This window comes from Aspergillus tanneri (genome assembly GCF_003426965.1).
Source record: "Aspergillus tanneri strain NIH1004 chromosome Unknown AapTan_7_pilon_pilon_pilon, whole genome shotgun sequence".
Classification (NCBI taxonomy): Eukaryota; Fungi; Ascomycota; class Eurotiomycetes; order Eurotiales; family Aspergillaceae; genus Aspergillus; species Aspergillus tanneri.
Genome location: NW_022984634.1, coordinates 2969415 through 2988246, shown reverse-complemented (window position 1 = coordinate 2988246; position 18832 = coordinate 2969415). Strand labels below are relative to the sequence as shown.

General features: G+C 50.3%; 8 protein-coding genes across 8 annotated transcripts; 4 read left to right on the top strand and 4 right to left on the bottom strand.

The window, feature by feature from the left end:
- Nucleotides 1-89: 89 nt before the first annotated feature.
- ATNIH1004_007600 (uncharacterized protein) lies at nt 90-1095 on the bottom strand (the record flags this gene model as incomplete). Its single annotated transcript, XM_033572220.1, has 2 exons — nt 90-942; nt 995-1095. The coding sequence occupies 2 exons, from the start codon at nt 1093-1095 to the stop codon at nt 90-92; spliced, it is 954 nt and encodes a 317-aa protein (XP_033425535.1).
- Nucleotides 1096-1464: 369 nt separating this feature from the next.
- Nucleotides 1465-2459, top strand: ATNIH1004_007599 (hemolysin III family protein; the record flags this gene model as incomplete). Its single annotated transcript, XM_033572219.1, has 2 exons — nt 1465-2322; nt 2376-2459. The coding sequence occupies 2 exons, from the start codon at nt 1465-1467 to the stop codon at nt 2457-2459; spliced, it is 942 nt and encodes a 313-aa protein (XP_033425534.1).
- Nucleotides 2460-2869: 410 nt separating this feature from the next.
- ATNIH1004_007598 (uncharacterized protein) lies at nt 2870-4701 on the top strand (the record flags this gene model as incomplete). Its single annotated transcript, XM_033572218.1, has 3 exons — nt 2870-2950; nt 3377-3868; nt 3934-4701. The coding sequence occupies 3 exons, from the start codon at nt 2870-2872 to the stop codon at nt 4699-4701; spliced, it is 1341 nt and encodes a 446-aa protein (XP_033425533.1).
- A 225-nt stretch (nt 4702-4926) lies between these two features.
- ATNIH1004_007597 (SDR family NAD(P)-dependent oxidoreductase) lies at nt 4927-5980 on the top strand (the record flags this gene model as incomplete). Its single annotated transcript, XM_033572217.1, has 4 exons — nt 4927-5089; nt 5155-5342; nt 5395-5546; nt 5599-5980. The coding sequence occupies 4 exons, from the start codon at nt 4927-4929 to the stop codon at nt 5978-5980; spliced, it is 885 nt and encodes a 294-aa protein (XP_033425532.1).
- Nucleotides 5981-7021: 1041 nt separating this feature from the next.
- Nucleotides 7022-8380, bottom strand: ATNIH1004_007596 (uncharacterized protein; the record flags this gene model as incomplete). Its single annotated transcript, XM_033572216.1, has 2 exons — nt 7022-7605; nt 7753-8380. The coding sequence occupies 2 exons, from the start codon at nt 8378-8380 to the stop codon at nt 7022-7024; spliced, it is 1212 nt and encodes a 403-aa protein (XP_033425531.1).
- Nucleotides 8381-12195: 3815 nt separating this feature from the next.
- On the bottom strand, nt 12196-14745 carry PRP4 (putative serine/threonine protein kinase (Prp4); the record flags this gene model as incomplete). Its single annotated transcript, XM_033572215.1, has 3 exons — nt 12196-13658; nt 13734-13957; nt 14021-14745. 3 exons carry the CDS (start codon nt 14743-14745, stop codon nt 12196-12198), a joined length of 2412 nt encoding a protein of 803 aa, XP_033425530.1.
- A 574-nt stretch (nt 14746-15319) lies between these two features.
- Nucleotides 15320-15647, top strand: ATNIH1004_007594 (translation machinery-associated protein 7; the record flags this gene model as incomplete). The annotated part of the gene is made up of 3 exons (XM_033572214.1): nt 15320-15341; nt 15396-15485; nt 15550-15647. 3 exons carry the CDS (start codon nt 15320-15322, stop codon nt 15645-15647), a joined length of 210 nt encoding a protein of 69 aa, XP_033425529.1.
- Nucleotides 15648-16158: 511 nt separating this feature from the next.
- On the bottom strand, nt 16159-17972 carry ATNIH1004_007593 (uncharacterized protein; the record flags this gene model as incomplete). Its single annotated transcript, XM_033572213.1, has 2 exons — nt 16159-17707; nt 17761-17972. The coding sequence occupies 2 exons, from the start codon at nt 17970-17972 to the stop codon at nt 16159-16161; spliced, it is 1761 nt and encodes a 586-aa protein (XP_033425528.1).
- Between the last annotated feature and the right edge of the window lie 860 nt (nt 17973-18832).

Sequence of the window (18832 nt, the reverse complement as noted above, 5' to 3'; positions counted from 1 at the left end):
CAGCCACTAGGAGAATACCTTTGGAGGCAAATACCACGGTCATCAGATCCCCTGTATTACGAATCGATAGCAAAGGGTTATGCTAGCTATTATGCATTTTCTTTGACTGGTACGAGGGTCTTCTCGGGTTTCTGCTTGGGCTTTCTAATAATAATGATGTCGCCTTCCTTTTGCCATCCAAGCTTTTCGGTCTCCGCCAGTTTCTCCCATGTCCAACTGTCGTCTCCCGTGCAGCCTTCCGTGATCCACTGCATACCAACGCTCAGGTAAGCTTTGCCCACGGCTTTAAGGGCATGTCTTCTGATCCGATCTTCAGCCCAATCCATCACTGCGCGTATAGAGGAATCCACCTCCCTCCGGACCTGCCAGAACACCACCCAATTATCATGCGCCAAGGAACTGAGAACACGATCAACGGTCTGCGACTGGAAGTCAAATCGACTACGAGCTCGCGCACGCTGCTCGAAAGCAGCCAGCAAGTCGTCCTGCCGGCAGGCGTAGTCAAGGATCAGATATGAAACGAGATCCCTCAGTTCTGAGTCAGGCATTGGATGGGACGGTGAATGTAGATGCTCCAGGAGGTAGCGAAGGGAGGGGAAGTATGAAGGTGGATGTTTGGCTTGGATCGAAAGTTTGATCGAGAACACATGAACTTGCTGGGAGAAAGACACCGGGACGGTGGACGCCGTGGCCAAGACCGCCTCACGAAGCTTGCGAAGGGAAAGGAGGAGTATGGATAGCTCTGCGGACGGCGATGGGCCCGAAGAGCTTGCGCTGGACTGGGGAAGAGAAGCCGGGGGGTTCTTAGTGGCGTCCGTTGACGCACTGGTTGGAAGAGATGCCCAAGCAGCATCCAAATCATTCGCGTGGCGAGCACAAAAGGCCATATACCGCTCTACAATCTTAGCGTAGTATTCTTTTTGGGCCCGATGATCGAGCAATCTGCCAATGGTCAGCGGGGATCTGGATACTGATGTCATGCGGGGGAACGTACTTGCGATCCCCTTTAGATACAAACCCCACAGCCTCCAGCGAGTCCGATACAGGCTTCAGGCGGTTTCCAGACCGCCAGCCATGCTGTGAACGGCTCGCCATGGCTCTCCAAGCGCTGTGGAGAGGTGAAAGGAAGAGAAAGAAACGCCCAGATGAGGCATGTGCGAGGGCATCCAAAGCGGCGGGTGCGGACGCCAAAATAGCATGTTTGCACTGTTTGACAACGTGTCCCAACAAGGCAATCCCAACAAAGCTTCGATCAACATTCCATCGTCTTGTTTCCTCTTGACTTCTCTCGTCGTCGATCGTGGATGGTTCTAAAGAAGTCTATACCCATCTCTCCTGTCGATACCCTGCACGAGTGATCGATCTCTCTTCCCCCGGTATCTCGTACCTACCTCTCCTGCATTGGAGTGCCATCTATACCTGCAGGGTGAGGACATAATAAATATACTTAATAATACTCAAAATATGCCCTCTCGTCAACGTCACCCCACAGAGGGTCGTCAGGCCAGCCAGCCAGTTAATGTTTCAGCCACGGTTCTGGAGCAGCCCCCGAGGGTCATGAGAAAGCTGCTTCACTGGGACGATCTGCCCCATTGGCAGCAGGACAACCAACACATTCATACCGGATATCGGCCAGCCTCGTTCTCTTTCCTGGCCTCTCTGCAGTCGCTGACCTATCTTCACAATGAGACTGTCAACATCTACACGCATCTTTTACCCTCTCTACTGGCTGTCCCGGCGGCTCTCGGGCTGTATCACGTTTTAGCTTCCCGGTACGAAACAGCAACCCATGCGGATATAATGGCCTTCAGTTGCTTTTTTGCTGGAGCATCCTTTTGTCTGGGGATGTCTGCAACATACCATACCATCTCGAATCACTCCCCAGTTATTTCACGCGTGGGAAATTCCCTTGACTATGTCGGTATTGTAGGCCTGATTGTGGGTAGTTTCGTTCCTAGTGTGTACTATGGTTTCTACTGTGCACCGGATTTGCAACGGCGGTATTGGACGATGATCTGCACCATTGGCCTTGGCTGTGCCTTTGTCTCGATTCTCCCTTGGTTCCGTACCCCACGCTGGCGACCCTTTCGAGCGGCCATGTTTGTCGGTATGGGCCTATCAGCGTTGTGTCCCGTGATCCATGGGTTACAACTGTACGGCCTGGGACAGATGATACGCCAGATTGGACTCGGATGGCTTGTCCTCCAGGGCTTCCTGTATATCCTGGGGGCTGGTATCTATGCGGCTCGCGTGCCGGAACGTCTGCGGCCAGGAAATTTTGATCTTTGGGGCAGTTCACATCAAATCTTTCATGTGCTGGTGGTATGCGCCGCTGTGGCTCACCTGACTGGGCTGCTGAGGGCGTTTGACTATAGACACAGTGGAATTGCCGAGAGCTGTCCACTGAGCTCTGCGGCGTGATTCGCCTGAAGACCCCTGACAACACGGGTGGCGTGTGATGATATGTTTCGTCAATAGCTTGTAGCTCGAATCCCGTGCGATGGGACTCTACTGACATGATGGGATGCTGATGGCGGGCCGGCGATACAAACTTAGCATATTATTATATTTCCCCCATTTGCCGACATCACGGCAGTGCACCAGGGATAGGGACAGGAGCCGACAGATGGACATGGCAGCAAGAGATCCGCTTGGCACAATGCCCTCTGACATGGAAGGGGGAGAGCAGAGAGAGAGCCCCGGAAAAGGAAATAAAAAAAAAATTAAAAAAAAAATTAATAAAAATCGCCCACTCACTCGCTTAGTCCTGGAAGCATAAACAAGGTTCCTCGAAAGGAGAAACCTTCACCGCTCACTTCCCTCTCCATATGGCGAATAGAGACTCAATCCTGCATCGGTTACAGCTCACATGGTGTGCTGGCCTGCATCCTACTCGCAGACGGAATGGTTCTCTCCATTGGATGCTACGTCAGACACAATGCCTGCTCGGGTATGTGAGAGTTGATGGATTCCATTGCTTCATTGCTTGGCCATAATGTTGCACTTGAGCTTATTCTTCATGCCTCCCGTGGTGGAAATATCCAGCCAAGTGGCTCCCGCTTATTGTCGCCTATCAGGAGCATTTGGGCCATGGCCAAGCAATTTTCCATTTGCCTTTTTGGACAAGTACGATTTGGGTCAGTTGGACGGCTGCGAGGAGCTGCACGCAGGGTACTGGCCACGATTGCTGGCGTCTCCATGCGTGGTGGATCAGATGGAAGTGTTGGGTTTCACAACGGCTGACCTCATATGCGGTTCCCGTCGATTCGCAAATCCAGATACGAGTCGTATTGTATTGGGGGGCAGTGAATATATAGATCAGGCTAGAATATTTGGCGCTGGCCCCTCTTTTTTTCTTCTATATTTTGTCATTCAGGCCCCCAACCTCTCGCGGGCTCTTCGCTGGATTAGCCGTGTGCGATGCGAATACCCCTCTGACCGCAAGATATACCCGGCGTTCTGGTGTGATTTGGCAGAATCTTCCTCTCAACGTACGATACGCTCTTGCTCCAGCCGCGGCGTGATGCTGGTTGAACCCGATCAACATCTGAACAGCCACGGGGGAGAGGCGCCCAAGCTTCGGGCCGCTTGTGAGAACTGCCGGCAATCCAAGGTGAAATGCAATTTAGGTGCGAAGAATACTTGCATCCGTTGCCTTCGCCACGGATTGACATGTCGATACCGAGTTGCCAATCGGTCGGGAAAGCCGAAGGGGAGTAAAAACCGAGCTACGTTGAGGAAACTGGGCCAGCTCCCCGAGGGAAAACCCGCGTTACGTGGATCGGAGGATGGGTCGACAGACAAGGGTCTCCCAGTCATTGAACAGCGATATGTGAGCTATGGGGTGGGCGGCCACATGGAACCCAAGGTTGATTGCACCTCCTCTTTGTTTTCCTCTGACGACGAGCTGTAACCTCTAACATGTTTTCTGAGAAGCGAGATACCTCCAGCCAAGAGAGTCCATCCGAGAGCCCACGAAGCCACGATGCCAATCCAAGCTTCCACTCGTGTATACCGCTGAACGAGTCCACGGCCATGGAATACACTTCATCGTATGGAGACTCGCTGCCCTCGGCCGACCTGATGAATACTCAAACCTCTATGTCGCCGACATTTCTGCAAAAGGAATTCATCACCAAGGGCCTGACGAGTTTCCCTCTCGCAGTGCACATTCCCAGCGCCTTGCAGCTGACATGCGACTGCGGAGAGGCGCTGGGGTTCCATACGAACCAGCTACGACACATGACCGCTGACCCGGTCCATCTACGATTCGACCAGAGCCTACAGGCGATCCAGGCGGCGTTGTCGGTGGGTCGAATCTTCCTGCAGTGTACGGGCTGCCACAAGGACAACCCGAGCCTGCTCCTCTCGGTGTCGGTGCTGGACCTGACCCTGCAGCTGTTCGAGTACTGGATGTCCTACGAGTTCGCGGCGGGCGTGGAACGTCTCGTCTGGCCCGGGCCGGTTGGGTACGGCGAATACGAGATGTGCCCTGAGGAGACGCGGCGGGTGCAACGGTTCCTGCTCCAGGGACGTCTGCGGCAGGCACAGGAGGTGTTGGGGCTGCTGAAGGAGACGGTTGAGCTGTCGGGAAGTGGGGGCATTGATGGGGGATGGCTACGGCAATTGATTGAGGGGTATGAGACATCCATGGAGGCATTTTTGCAGTCCTTGGGGGGTTGTATTTGTTCGAACCCTTAGGAATATCATGATTATCATTATTATTATATATTATGTTGGAATATAATGTCATGGTGTCTTTTAATTCAACAGCGCAGACGGTACTTCGGCAGTGAGCCGGGCCTCGGCAACAGCCTTGTATACAGTACATATTAACTTCGATCCGCCTCCCTCATTTCATCCTTACCAACTCCAATCAACCCAATAAACTAAACTAAGAACAATAATATTAAAAAAAAAAAAAAAATGAACCGTCTCTCCCAAGTCGCCTCGCACCTCAACTACCCCGAAGGCCTCCTCGCCAACCAAGTGGCCATCATCACCGGCGGAGGCCAGGGAATCGGCGCCGAGACCGCCACTCTATTTGCCAACGAGGGAGCTAAGGTGGTGATTGCTGATATTGATTCCCGTACATATGCCATTTTACCCTGTTATATATATAAAAAGAAGTAGAAGAATGCTAAGAAAAAACAGAAAAGGCAAATACCACCGCCACCGCCATCAACGCAGTCTCACCGGGGCGCGCAATCGCCGTGATCGGTGACGTTCTCGATGATCGGTATATCGAGGACCTGGTGTCAAGGGCGGCACAGTTCGGGAATGGAAAGATTCATATCATTGTGAATAATGCTGGGTTTACTTGGGATGGAGTGATTCATAAAGTAATCCTTACCCTCCCTCCCTCTTTTTTTGATATTTTTTAATATATGTTAGATCACCGATAAACAATGGGATACTATGCTGGCGGTGCATAATACGGCGCCGTTTAAACTGGTGCGTGCGGCGGCCAAGTATTTCCGTGTCAAAGATGGGGAGCCCAGAGTGATTATCAATATTAGTAGTACCAGTGGGATCCATGGGAATGCGTATGTTTTCTATTTTTTATCTCTATGGTGGTTTAATATTAATACTGTCCAGTGGTCAAGCCAATTACGCCCTCGCCAAAGCTGGTCTCGTCGGTCTGACCAAGACTATCACCAAAGAATGGGGTCCTGCCTTTGGCGTGCGCGCCAATACCATTGCCTTCGGGCACATCACCACTCGCTTGACCGCTGCGAAAGAGGAGGGTGCCTTCATCACCACCCCCGATGGCACCAAGGTGGCGCTGGGGATTCCCGGGAAGCAGTTGGACAGTCGCAAGGGCAATGGCAGTACCAGCGCTGCGCAGTATCCGGATATCCCGCTGGGACGACCCGGCAGCCCCAATGAGGCGGCCCGTTCTATTTTGGCAGTGGCAAGTCCACTGTTTGCCTATGTCTCTGGTGAGACAATTCGCGTGACTGGCGGACGCAATACGTAGTAGACACGACTAGGTTCTACCAGAGGACTGGAGTGGTCTAGTGTTTAGTTTGATCTGTTAGGAGCCCCTGAATTAACTGTGAAATAAGTAGGGATGAGATCCCAGAAGTATAGCCGCACTGGAAAGTAGAAACACCCACTGTCGCAGAACCACGGCGTTTACCTGATACTCGCAAGCAAGCACAAGAGGAGTCAGTCGTCAATCTCTATTTATATATCATCGTATCAAATCAAGCAGCGGTTCCTGCACTGGTCGCGAAATGGTCCCAAAATCCAATCGATTCCTTCCGCGACCAGCGTCGAATCCTAAACGTATTTGTCCAAACTTCAGTCATGGACCCAGAAATCAAACAAACTATCTCATCGACAGATTATGCAGAATGGAACCGAGAGAAAATAATAATAATAAAAAAGAACGCCACGGTTCTCACGTCGGATCATCCCAACAACGATCTTTGCCAACTCCATGCAGTAATAAAGTAACAAAACAATGCTTTCTTAGAATCCAGGGGGTATTTTCTTTTCTTCTTGCAAAACAACCTTCAATCCAACGCCTGTCAACACCCAAAAAATTTCCATGAAACGCAAGCACATGTTACCGTAAATCCCACAGAATTCCACCCAGTAGTAACTGATTAATAAGGCACACGGCTTCTATCCAACCAGCTTGCCGGGCAAGCGTACAAAACCAAGTCCAAGAAGGGCAATTCAAACACCCACCAAGGCCTGGTGGACAATCGGGATGTAGAACGGTCCTCAATCCAGGAAACGGTGCAAAACAAAACAAAAGAAAATATTAGGTCGTATGTTCAGTATAAAACCCGGTCTCCAAGACTTGTCGTCCTGTGGAAATAATACATTGTCGCTTCAGAAAATGCAAGACGGGGTCCAAAAAAAATCGACAGATATCCCAAGGTCCAAAATCCTGAAATAAGCTGAAAGATCAAAAGCGTTTAGTCGTAAACTGCGTCATTTTTTTTTTTTTTTTTTTCTCCTTGGGTTTTTTTTCCCCTTTGATATCTCCCAGAGAATATGGCCCCTTTTAACAAACGGGGATGGGAATATTGAATGACTGCGTGGAAACCAGAAGCAGCTCGGAGAGCTCACTGCATGCAACGGAGTCCGCCTGCGGGAAATCATCTTTGCAGTCTACTCCTGGTTCCAGGTCGACAGAAGACATCGACGACAAACTGTCCAGGTCGGGGAAGCCCTCGGTGAATGAGGACGCATCCGAGACGGCAGACTCTAACGAATCCGAGTAGTGAGAGGAATCGGAGGAAGACGCCGACGATGAGGTGTTGTAAACATCCACCGGAATAGGTTCCGGAACCTGGGGGTTGCTCACACTCTCACCGGGGAGGGATCCGTTGATGGAAGCCCACGAAGTCACGGGGTTCATAGTGAATCGAGGGCAATCCAGGATCAAGTGACGAAGCTCCGGAATGGTGATCCTCTTCCTGGGATCGCATTCAAAGATGCGGCTTAAGATACAGATCATCTCGTCGGACAGGGGAAGAATGGACTTCAGAAATAAGGGATCCTTGAGATACGCACGGAACGTGGTATCTTCGATTGAGGCACGCTTCCAGGGGTTACGACCGCACGTCAAGTTAACTAGGATGACTCCTAGACTCCAGACGTCATTTGGAGCGGATTCGTACCAGGACATGGGCCGCGGATTTGGTTGTTGACATTCTTTGATTGGTACAAGTAGTTAGCTTAGGAACTTTCATGAGCTAATGCCCGCTACCCGGGGGAGGGGGGCAGACGTACCTGGAGACATGTAAAAGGTAGAACCGCAACCAAAGTCCGACGTGAGAGGATCCATGGTGGCAAGGCCAAAGTCTGCAAGCTTTACTGTCAATCCCTGGTCCGTTACCAAGATGTTTTCCGGCTTCAGGTCCCGGTGATAGATTCCGATGGAATGGCAGAAATGGACGGCATCCAGGATTTGGAGGAAAACACGCTTGACTAAGGGGTCATTGCCAACGAAATTGCCTTTTTCGGTGATGCTGGAGAACAGATCGCCCTCGGGACAAAATTCAATGACCACATAGGTGCAGTCGACGGAATCCATAATGCGGACCAAGGAAACCACATTGGGATGTTGGCTTGCCAGATGGTGTAGCTTGATCTCCCGCTGTTGGAACTTGAGCTGCCGCGGATCAAGTCCAGATTTGTTGAGGGCCTTGACAGCATACAAGACATTGGTATGGATGTCGACGGCCGTGTAGACGACGCCATAGGCGCCTACTCCCAAGATGCTTGTGAGTTCCAGCCGGTTGGCCAGAAGTAGTCCCAAACGGTCTTCCGGGGTGTAACAGCGGGCAATGGGCGGAGAAGGCGGAGGAGTGGGGATCAAGGAAGGGTACATGCCTAATGGGGGCGACGGGGGAAGCATCGGAAAAGTATGGGGAAATTGTGTAGGAGGGTCTGTCTTTTTAGCTTTCCTTGGATCCAAGATGCCGCTAGGGAAGTGTCCTCACGAGGACAAAACGTTGATATGGAGAGAGTAATCCTGGGAGTCCCAAATCCGGAAATGGGGCAAAATAATCGGATCATCCAAAACCAGCAAGTGGTCCTATATAGCACACCTAAGGAGTGTCGTCTAGGTCAAGGAGCCATTTGAAGGAACGGGAATGAATCGTGGCGAGCGGAGACTAATCAAGCAATCAAATCCTAGGGACTGGTCCAACAGAGTGGTGTTGGCGACGATGATTCAGACTGTTGCACAGACAGGCAAGCAACAATGATAATCCAAGTGGCAGATTGAGTTAGATCAGGATATTACGGCCGACGAAGTGGTTTGTTTTGGACGGAGTCGTGGTGCTTCTTGTAGGTTGATAGATCGATCTGTCAATGTCTTCTTCCGTGGTGGATGATATTATATGTCGAGGCAAAGGGACAGGAGATGTGATATATATCCAAAACTGTAGGAGCAGAAGAAGCAAAGTGACCCAAAGAAAAAAAAAAAAAAGGCCCCAAACGATAATAAATAATAAAGAATAGAATAATAAGGAAGGAATATTAAAAAGCGACAACAAACTAAACCGGTAAGACCAAAGGTGACTGATGGACGACAGGAAGGAAGTCAAAAGGAAATCAACACAGGCAAGCGACGAGAAGAAGAAATACGGGGAGAGAATATTAAGTAGGCAAGAAATGACGATGATAGACGATAAGGAGGGCCAAGGGGGCAAGAAATCAAACACAATAAAAATAATAAATATATTTAATAATCTTACTAGGCATCGTCTAAGACGAATAGTCCAGCAGTCTAAACCACTCGTGGTCAGGAGATGGTGGCCATCCTCCTTCGGGTCCCACTAGGGAGGCCCCGTAATTACCTCAGTCATCATCATTACTCTTTACTGAGGTAGTAGGAAAGGAGAGCAGGGATAACAAATCCTGAAGCCCATGTAACGGGAGGAAGTTACATGTTCAGCTTGCAAACCGCGCAGGGGAATCGTTCATTGGATACCTGGTTGGGAGGGAGGGGCGACTGCACCGGGCTAAACATGTATGATGCTTAGACTAGTTTAGGGCCCCATCTACAAATAGGAACGGAGGGGAACCGCGCAACTCCACCGACCCAGGCCCGGACCCTCAAGTTCTCAACAATCCCAATAATGCCAGAGGAGGCGAAACAGTCCCATTCAAGGTTACTGGGATGGGTCGATGTTCCGGACCACCCAGGATGAGCATGGATCAGGGTGAGTCAACCGGGCACGAGTGCGTGGAGAGAAGTTTAAACGGCCAAACAACTAACGGGTCACCAGGTCAGTCTACTACCTACCTGAGAATCTATGGCGCGGCACTGGCCACCGTGGCTGTATGGAGGCAATGGGGAGAGGGGACTCGAATTTTCCATCGTCATCCTATTACATAGATACCTACCTAGAAGGATGAAAACCCCCGACTCATTGAGAGGCAGAGAATTGTTATTCCCGTCCCCAGCATCTCTGGTGATTTGCTGCCTACCACACACCTCTCTCTAGTCAAGTGGGGAAAGGATCAACGATGGAGGCGGTGTGTGTGACAGGTCTGTTGGATGCAGATGGGCCCCACTCACCTGCATCTTTTGTTGCCCCAGATCATTGGCTGAGGTCACAGGTCCATGGAAGATAAATCCGCCGTCGTGGCGTCTGATTGGAGTGTGGTCATCGTGTGCTGGGATGACTGGGCGGCAATATCGATTGTTCTCTCTGTTGACTGGATGGCGATGAACAAACCCGATCCTGGTCTCCAGCCTCCGTACTACTGCAAGTACTAGGAGAATTCTTTTGTTGATTCTTTTTTCAAATTATTATTTCTAATCCTACGCCGTTCGAAAGAAATCATGGTGTGGGAATGAGGCTGGGTAATTGATTGACCCTCCTTTTTGTTTCTGATCGCTGATCATGGTAACCTGAGGCATCACTAGAGTACGGAATGGTAGGAAAGGTAGATAGCCTTTGTCCATAACCTTCTTGTAGTACTACTAGTACATCTGGCCCAGTCAGTCCAAGGCCAAACACCAGGCCAGTGCCAGCTCAGTGCTCCACCAAAAAGTGTTAACCGACTGGGTACTCCATGTCCTGGAGAGAGTCTAGAGTCCTCCACACTGACTCGAGCGCTGGTTAATGGTACTACAGAGAGAGTATACTTGAAAGTCTATTGCTATCCACGAATCAATCCGAGTGAGACGGGGCAGCCGTTCTACAATTGGTCAGACAGAGTAGGAGTCTCGCCTGCTCTCAAAGATTGAGCATGATTAGACAAAACAGCGCTCTGACTATTGTACTTTGTACTCTGTAGGTATTCTGCTTCTCTCGAAAATATGTACATAGTAGGTATAAATCCTGTCCATGTGGTCCCATGCAGAACACACCGTCTTTTCTTTCCTTGATAATAGTAGTAAGTACTAAACTTTATATGATCAGGAATACACAAGAGGGGCAATGATAAAGTGAGGCAAGCTAGAATGGCCAATCATAACCGTGGTTCGTCCACTTCGAGAACATCCGATGACAGCCATGATGGGCCATGATTGGCTGCATTGCTGCCACGTTTGCTGTCCAAGAGAGACGGAATGGAGAAGCGATTGGTGGATGGAATGCATGGACCAAGCAAGGCTTTCCCGTGTTCAGTCCATATCAGGTAAGTATGTACTAACTATGTAAGTACTAGTAAAGTAGGTCCGTCCGTCGGATTCAGATTCTGCACGGGCCAAAAGGAGCTCGAGTTCAGGCCTTGCACAAGGCTGTCATATTTTCTTACTCCATAATGGACCGTGAATTAATCTTAGGATCTTATGTTATAGACGGAGTACGGAGTAGATGGTTCCTAATGATGTAGACATCTTCATTGGCGCCTACAAAGGAACATTCCAACCAATAAGCTAGTACTATCCTCCCAAATAACGATCAGCATGTCGATGGCAATCTCTACCCCAGACAATCCTTTCGTCCAGGAGTCTAAGAATATCCATGACCACGCCCGTATACGGAGTTGATCTCCACTGTGCGATATCATATCACCTCATCTCAGCAAAGGGCGTACAACAAGCGTAGTCAATATCCATCAGTCCCATATGCATCCTAACCTAGCTGTGTCCTGCACTCCGTACTCCGTACATGTACGGAGTAGGAGATTCGGAGTACGTACATACCCGCCGATCGACCAGGAATGAAATGAATGAATGAATGAATGAATGACTTCATTGATGTTCCGTACATGAAAGAGATATCATGTCCAAAAAATTAGAAATCAGGAATCCCGCCCCGGCGCAATCGTTGACATCATCATGTGTAACCAAAGTTAGTTACCTAGTCTAGTCTCTTTGTTTTTCCGTTTGTTGTCGTTGCCCCGAGTTTCCTCTCATCCGGAGTCCATCTAATTGGGAGATGACGTTTGTACTGTCCGGGTAACTTTTCTTATAACCAGGGCAAAGGATGTCAATACGATGGAACCACTCCGTGGTTCGATCACTCCACCCAGTCGATCTTTCATTGTTTTCTCTTTCGCCTTCAGCTACTCCGGTTCTGTAGAACCTTCTCGGTTGCCACTGGGCCCAACTACTTTCTGATAATCCTGTCGTATCCAGTGGCAACGTCTACCGAGTCATAACCCCACGATATCGTAAGGTCCTGCAGACTAGCAATATGTTTAGTCATTCCAGCATATGACATAACTATATACAACATCCAGAAATTAATTCATTATATGGTCCTGCAGCTAGGTCTTCGGCCGCGCAATAAAGGGATGTTTCAACGCCTCCGCCGGTGTGCACCGCTTCTCCGGGTTCAGGCTCAGGCACCGATCCAACAGATCCACAAACAACGTCAGCTCTTTCACCTCGCTGTCTGACATCCCCCGCGTGCCCTTGCCCATCAGCCTTGTCTTCAGATCCCGTGCCGGCTTTTTGAAGTCCAGGACCCGCGTCGTCATCCGCCCTGTGATCCGGTCCTCTTCCGTGCTGTGGAAATTCAGCATCTCGTCAAAATGCTGATGTGTCAGCGTCCCTCGCCGCAGCAGCTTCGGCGGGTACTTGCCACGGCATTCCATGATTGAGCGTAGCATCTGATTGTTATTTCGCCCTGTAAACAAGATCTTGCCCGTGAAGAGCTCAAATAGCGTGCAGCCAATAGACCACACGTCGATCGCGTAGTCGTAGGGGATCCCCAGGATGATTTCCGGCGCCCGGTAGAACCGGCTGACCAGGTACGGTGTAATCTCGTTCTCCGTCGCCGGTGAGGCCGAGCCCAGATCGCAGACTTTGAGTACATTGCGCTGCTCGTTGACCAGGAGGTTGTCGGGTTTCAGGTCCGCATGGAGAATGTTGCATTTGCGTAGCAAACTCAAACCGAGGAAAATCTGCTGGGCATACGCCCGAATTGCTCGCAGGTTCAGGCCGACGTCTCGTCCAAACTTCTTCAGCACCTCGCGCAAGTTCATGCTGAGATTCTCGAATACCATGCACAAGTGACCCTTGTGGTCGAAGTGCCGTACAAATCTGATGATATGCTTCCGATCGTCTGGGTCGGCTTCTTGAAGTTGCTCCAGTATGCTTATCTCTTTCATGCCCGCTTTCCGCATCGTGTCATTTTGCCGAATGATCTTGACAGCAACCAGATTGCCGGTTTTCGAGTCCGTCGCGCGCACGACCGAAGAGAACATCCCCTTTCCTAAATTCTGCTGCACGTGGTATCGCCCATTGATTAACTCACCGAGGCGAACATTATAATACCCTTCGGGGTCATCCCAGTTATCCATCATGCTGACATCAAGCTCTTGCGGCTGAGGCACGGCTTGCATAGCCGATGCATGTGCGGGCTGCGCATTTTCATGTGTGTGTTCAGCAAACATGTCGTCGTCGTCGTCCTCCGCGAACATGTCATAAGGGTCTTTCATTTTCAGTTGAGCTTGCTCTACGGGAGCCGCATCCGGCAGCAGAATGTCCTGCTTCGTGGTTTTGGTCTCGTCGTAGGAAGTCGCGGAAATGCCATCACTCGTATGCCTTTGCCTTTCAGCTTTCATGTCAAAAGTGGGGTCATAATCCGCGGCTGATGGTTCGTCTTGATCCGCACCATCTATGGGAGCTCCAGAATTTACCAGGTCAGCATCGGTGCCAACCTTGAATTCAGGGAACGATTCTCCGGTGCTATCGTTGGGCGTCTGGGAAGCTGATTGCTGCGAATCTGTTATGGGAAATGATGTATTAGCTTTCCAGCCACGGAAACTTCTCACGAGAGCAAGGGGACTAATCAACTGACCTGATGCTGCGCTGTTCGCCAGAGCTCGATCAACATTCGATGTAGACGAGTTTCTGTCGCTGTCTATATGGAGAGCCTGCAGACGTAAAGGAGTCGCTTGTCCTCTATACTTAGCTCTGATAGCTTCTCGCCGTCTCCGGCGAGCTTCCAACTGGGCCTCCTCGTCAATTGATTCAGCTGGCTCCGGTTCTTGCACGTTACCGTGCGTAGTGGTTTCAATTGAACTTACGCAAACATCCTGACGTCAGCCCACTGAACTGGGGAAAAAAAGCAACTTCGAGACATACCTATCTTCGACACGGGCTTTAAGACTAGAAGAAGCTGGCTGCACCTGATCCTTTCGAGTTTCAGTATCTTGTTTAGAATCTGGAGCGACGATTGGAGTGTTCCCTCGTTCGCTCACTAACTGTTCAGTGGATGACCTTATCCTGCCATCCCGAGAGGCAGCACTTTCCGCCCTCTGGGGTTTCCACTCGTCGCCCGAGTATTGCTTGGGCTTGCGGACTTCGCGATACGGCGAGCGGCTTCGAGTGCAGTGCCGCTTGTCTCTACGTCGGTCATAGTCATCGCCGTATCGGAGACCCACGTAGTGATCTTCCTCCCGGTCGTAGTCGTAGTAGGACCTTGGGCGCCGCTGGGAGTAATCTCGATCTTGATATCTGTCATCGGATCGATACGCGGCGCGTCGTGGTGGGTCGGGGCGAAACCGCCGATCATCATACTCATCGTCACGGCGACGCTTGTATCCTCTGTAATCTCGGTAGGGAGAGCGAGATCGGGAGTGCGTCCTCGACCTGGACCTCGTCCTCGACGGCCTCCGGTGGCGAGGCGATCTGCTGCTCACCGACGGCGGGGAGGATCTGGGCGCCGATGACGTACTGGCTCTGGTGGGACGGTCAACGCTGGTGCCATTAAGAGGAAGTTGCGACGTAGTTGCCTTCGTCTCTGAACCTGATTCGATGATCTCACCCTCAGAAGGGGTCGATGGAGACCTCGACCTGCGTGATGCCATGATAGACGATAGAGCTTGGGTCTTCCTGGATGCACCCAAGCAACGGCTGACTCACAACTTGGCCTTAAGAGTAACTTTAGAGACAGCAAAGATGGCGGTCGGTTAGCAAGGAAGCTTCCGATGACCAGTTAATAGGGGAAGTATATTAGAAAGTCCAACCGGCTAAATATGCCACAGCCCTTGCCCACTTCCACGACCGTTTTAACCGAACATGCACGTTGCTTTCAGACTTAGACCGAATAAGACTCGAAAATAATGAAGGAAAGAAAGAACGAGATAGAAAGGGAAGAAGAAAAAGAGGGGTGGAGATAGAATGAACGAACGCAAGAGAATCGCTGGGGATGAAGCACCAGTCGAAGTTGTGGTCGGGAGGAGATTTCGCACCTAGCCCGATCTGGCACTAGCGTCACCCGCGGCTGATAAGCAAATCTTCTTTTTTTACTCTTCTTTTTTTTTTTTTTTGTTTTTAATTTTAAATTTCTCTCTCCCTTCTCGGTCGATCCGGATTGTCTCCCCTTCACTCCCCTAAGAAACCTTTGATTATCGTCTTACAGATCGTCTGAAAACTTACACTATGGGTGGTGCCAGCAGAGAAGGTACGAGGCATTCCACCCACTACGACATAAGTAAGCTCACTAAACATTCTCTAGGCGGCAAGGTTAAGCCCTTGAAGGCTGCGAAGAAGGAAAAGAAGGACCTTGATGACGAGGATATTGCATTCAAGGAGAGACAGCGCGCTGGTACGTGGCTTGCCCCTCTGACGACTGTTGATCACATGTAAACTAACCACTCCGCTACATTAAGAGGCCAAGGCGAAGAAGGACTTGCTCGAGAAGACCCAGGGCAAGAAGGGCCCGTTGAATACAGGCTCGCAGGGAATCAAAAAATCGGGAAAGAAATAATTCAATAGCCTCAAGGCTTACGCACGGGTGACTCTTTTTTCATGATATACAATGAGTGACGAACGACGAGCACCAAGAGTGAGGGATTTATGGTAGCATTGGCCACTGTTCTTCCTCTTTCTGATACCTATTCTACAATTCAATGCCATTCCACCATGTAGCAATCACTATTACGATCCACTTCATGCAGATAAGTTCATTTTTCGTTTTGAGAATCCATGAGAAGTCAATTACCAGCATCTGTTTCGCAACGATGAGCCTCCAAGTAAGCAGAAAGGGTATTACCAACGCCTCTTGCAAGAATAAAGTATGACAAATGAGAAGGAGAGGCAAATTCGTCAAATCCTGAACTAGACTACACGCAAAGTTCAAAGGGGTATAGCTTGGCCAATACTATCCAGCAAGGGGGAAGAAACGAAGGAAAGGGTTGGATATTAAAGGGGGGAAAAGACCGAGGTCGCTGGGGAAAGAGAACGAACGCAAAGAAACCACCAATGTGCTGATTTCGACTTCAATTGGTTACTCGTTTGACCCATAAACCACTACCCCCGCCGTAACAGTTTTGTTCGTCACGCTTCTTCCATGCTCTGAATAGCTTTAAGCCAATTTCATGCTCTTCTCGCTTTATCTCGGCCAGCTCGTTGTTCAGACTGGTAACTGTCTTCTTAACCTCCTCCCGGGCAGCCATATCATAGGCAACGGAACTCGGCTGAATGACCTGGGTTAGTTCGTGGATGATCGTGTTGATATTGTTTCGCCGTCGAGCAAGGCTGTCTTTTCTTGCTTCCAGTGCTTCAATGCGATTCTGTGCTTGTTGTTCGGGCGAGCACTGAGCAAGGTCTTTCGATGCTTCATCCTCGTTAGAGGCCTGAGACGGAGTAGGCTTGCGGGATGGTTTCTTTGCCGGGGCCACGGAACTGGGGACCGGTCGTTTCCTAGACATGATGGAGGGGAAGTTTTCCGTAGACTGCGCAGTATCGATACTGTTTCGTCGGCTCCCTACGGAGCTGCCCGCTTCGGTAGGCTCATAAGTAGTCGCGCTGAAGCGGCTTGTCGGCTGATCAGTTTCGTCATCGCAGGTTAGTTTCAGGTCCGCCAATGAAGCATACAGGTCGCGTTCCGGTAGATCTACACGTGGCGGTGCAGGGCTGGTTGAAACGGCTGGGTTCCTCCCAGGCAGCCGTATTCGAGTACTATTCGAGCGAGCCACGTGCCCCTCCGGACCTTTGGTGTTTGTCTCACCACCCGTGATTGTCGTTACGACTGACGGCACTATCCCGAACGATGCAAAATCGAGCTTATCGTCTTCCATTAACCGATCGTTGCTCCGTGACGCTCGCACCGGTTCTTTGAGGTGCTGTACTATAGGCGCCCGTCCACTCGGGCCTTTCCACGGGTCCCGTACTGCAGCAGTAGGGGGTGAATAATCCCCTTTGGACAACCGGCTACGGACCCCAGATCTCTTCTTCTGTGGATGGAATTGTTCCTTGCCCCTGCCGAAGATATTCGAGCTATATGATCCGGTCGGTTCGGTATTCGCCGCTATATGTGTCTCAAAGGAGACATTTCCAGAATTCATCTGCCAAGTTTCGGCATAATCTTTCGCAGTCGGCTCCAATGAGAAGGCGTTCCATTCGGTGGTATCGCTCACCAAGGAAGAACTACGGGAGCGCAATGGTCGTTGTTGACTTTCTGTACGCGACGAGCCGGTCCGTTTGCTCAAAATGGGTAAATGACTGGACAATTTGTGATACATGGGTCCGCCACCAGACGCCGGTATTGGCCCTTCGTCTATCGGAGAGACCTGTGAACTGCTTCGACTTTGGGGTACGCCCCCTTCGACGGTCGGCGAGTCTGGGGGCGAGATATTTGAGCTTGTAGTGCTTAGGCGACTAGGCTGATCGCGGCTGAATGCGCCTGGATCGGAGGGGATTTGATGCGTCAAACTGATGGAGCGTTGCCGGACAGGGTCAATCATGGTGTCTCGAGAATACACAGAGGAAGCGACCCGATGGCCGGTGTCCAGCCGGTGCGCAGGGAAGGATGCGCCCGCGGTTTTGCTAGAATCGGTTAGGGAGCATTCTTCTATGATTCGTCCCTTGCGAATACTTACGGTGGCAGAGAAGGTGCAGTCATCGAGGAATAGTACCTCTCGCTATCCTTTACCCCAGCGACAGAGGACAAAGACTGATACACATTATCATCCAAGGTCTTGTTGACCAAAGTAGGGTTCCCAATTACAGGCTTTCGAGAGCGATGGAAAGACACTTTCCCCCACATTTTTGAACTACCCTGTTGAGACCCGACGGGACGGGACGTAAGCATTGTGGAATTCACAGAGGCTGGCAAGTTAAAGGGGACTACACTGATGACGCACCTTAATCCGCTCAGGGACACAGTGAGATTACCAAAAGAAAATCGAGGCGAAGAGATTGAATGAATGAACGAGTGAAAGTTATCAAGATTAAAGAAATAGGAGATATCGACAAAGACCAAAAGTTGACATGCCTGCACGTCATTCACCAACGAGAATTGAACCAGCTCTTTTAGAAATGAGGGCAAAGAAGCCAGACAAATAGTCAATACAAGCTGGTTACTCAAGAAGGAAGACAAACACAAAGAACTGAGGGAAAGAAAGAAAAAGGACGAAATTAAGGGTGTCACAGGAGAGGGACAGGAAAAAGAGAGAACGATGTGTCGATTGCCAAGTACCTGGCCCACAGACCCCCTCTTTAGGATATGACAGTTGAGTAACAAATCAAGCTTGTCCGGGCCCATGAGAAAGACAGAAAGCGCAAATGTCCTCGGTTGGGTTGGGTTGAGATGAGATGAAGGACTGTTTCAAATTAGCGCAACTGCTGTGTACTACCAACTAAAATACTTGATAGTGAACGAACTAGAGAAAACAAAACGACACATAATTTGGTTGGTAGATGGGGTTCGTTTGCTGGGATCCATGGGTCCCTTAATGACGATCTCCAGTTTTTCCAGGTACAGAGTAGCTTGATGACCAGCTAAAAATAACCGACGAGAAGCCGTCGAGCCTGAAATGCCCATTAATGAATCCCCGATGATCACTGAAGAAATACGTGCCAAGTTCCCTCCGAAAACTCCACGTGAAAAAAATCCCCGAAAGGCTGCCTTGTCCGTCAGGCTCACTAATGGCACGTGCCGTATTATTACGG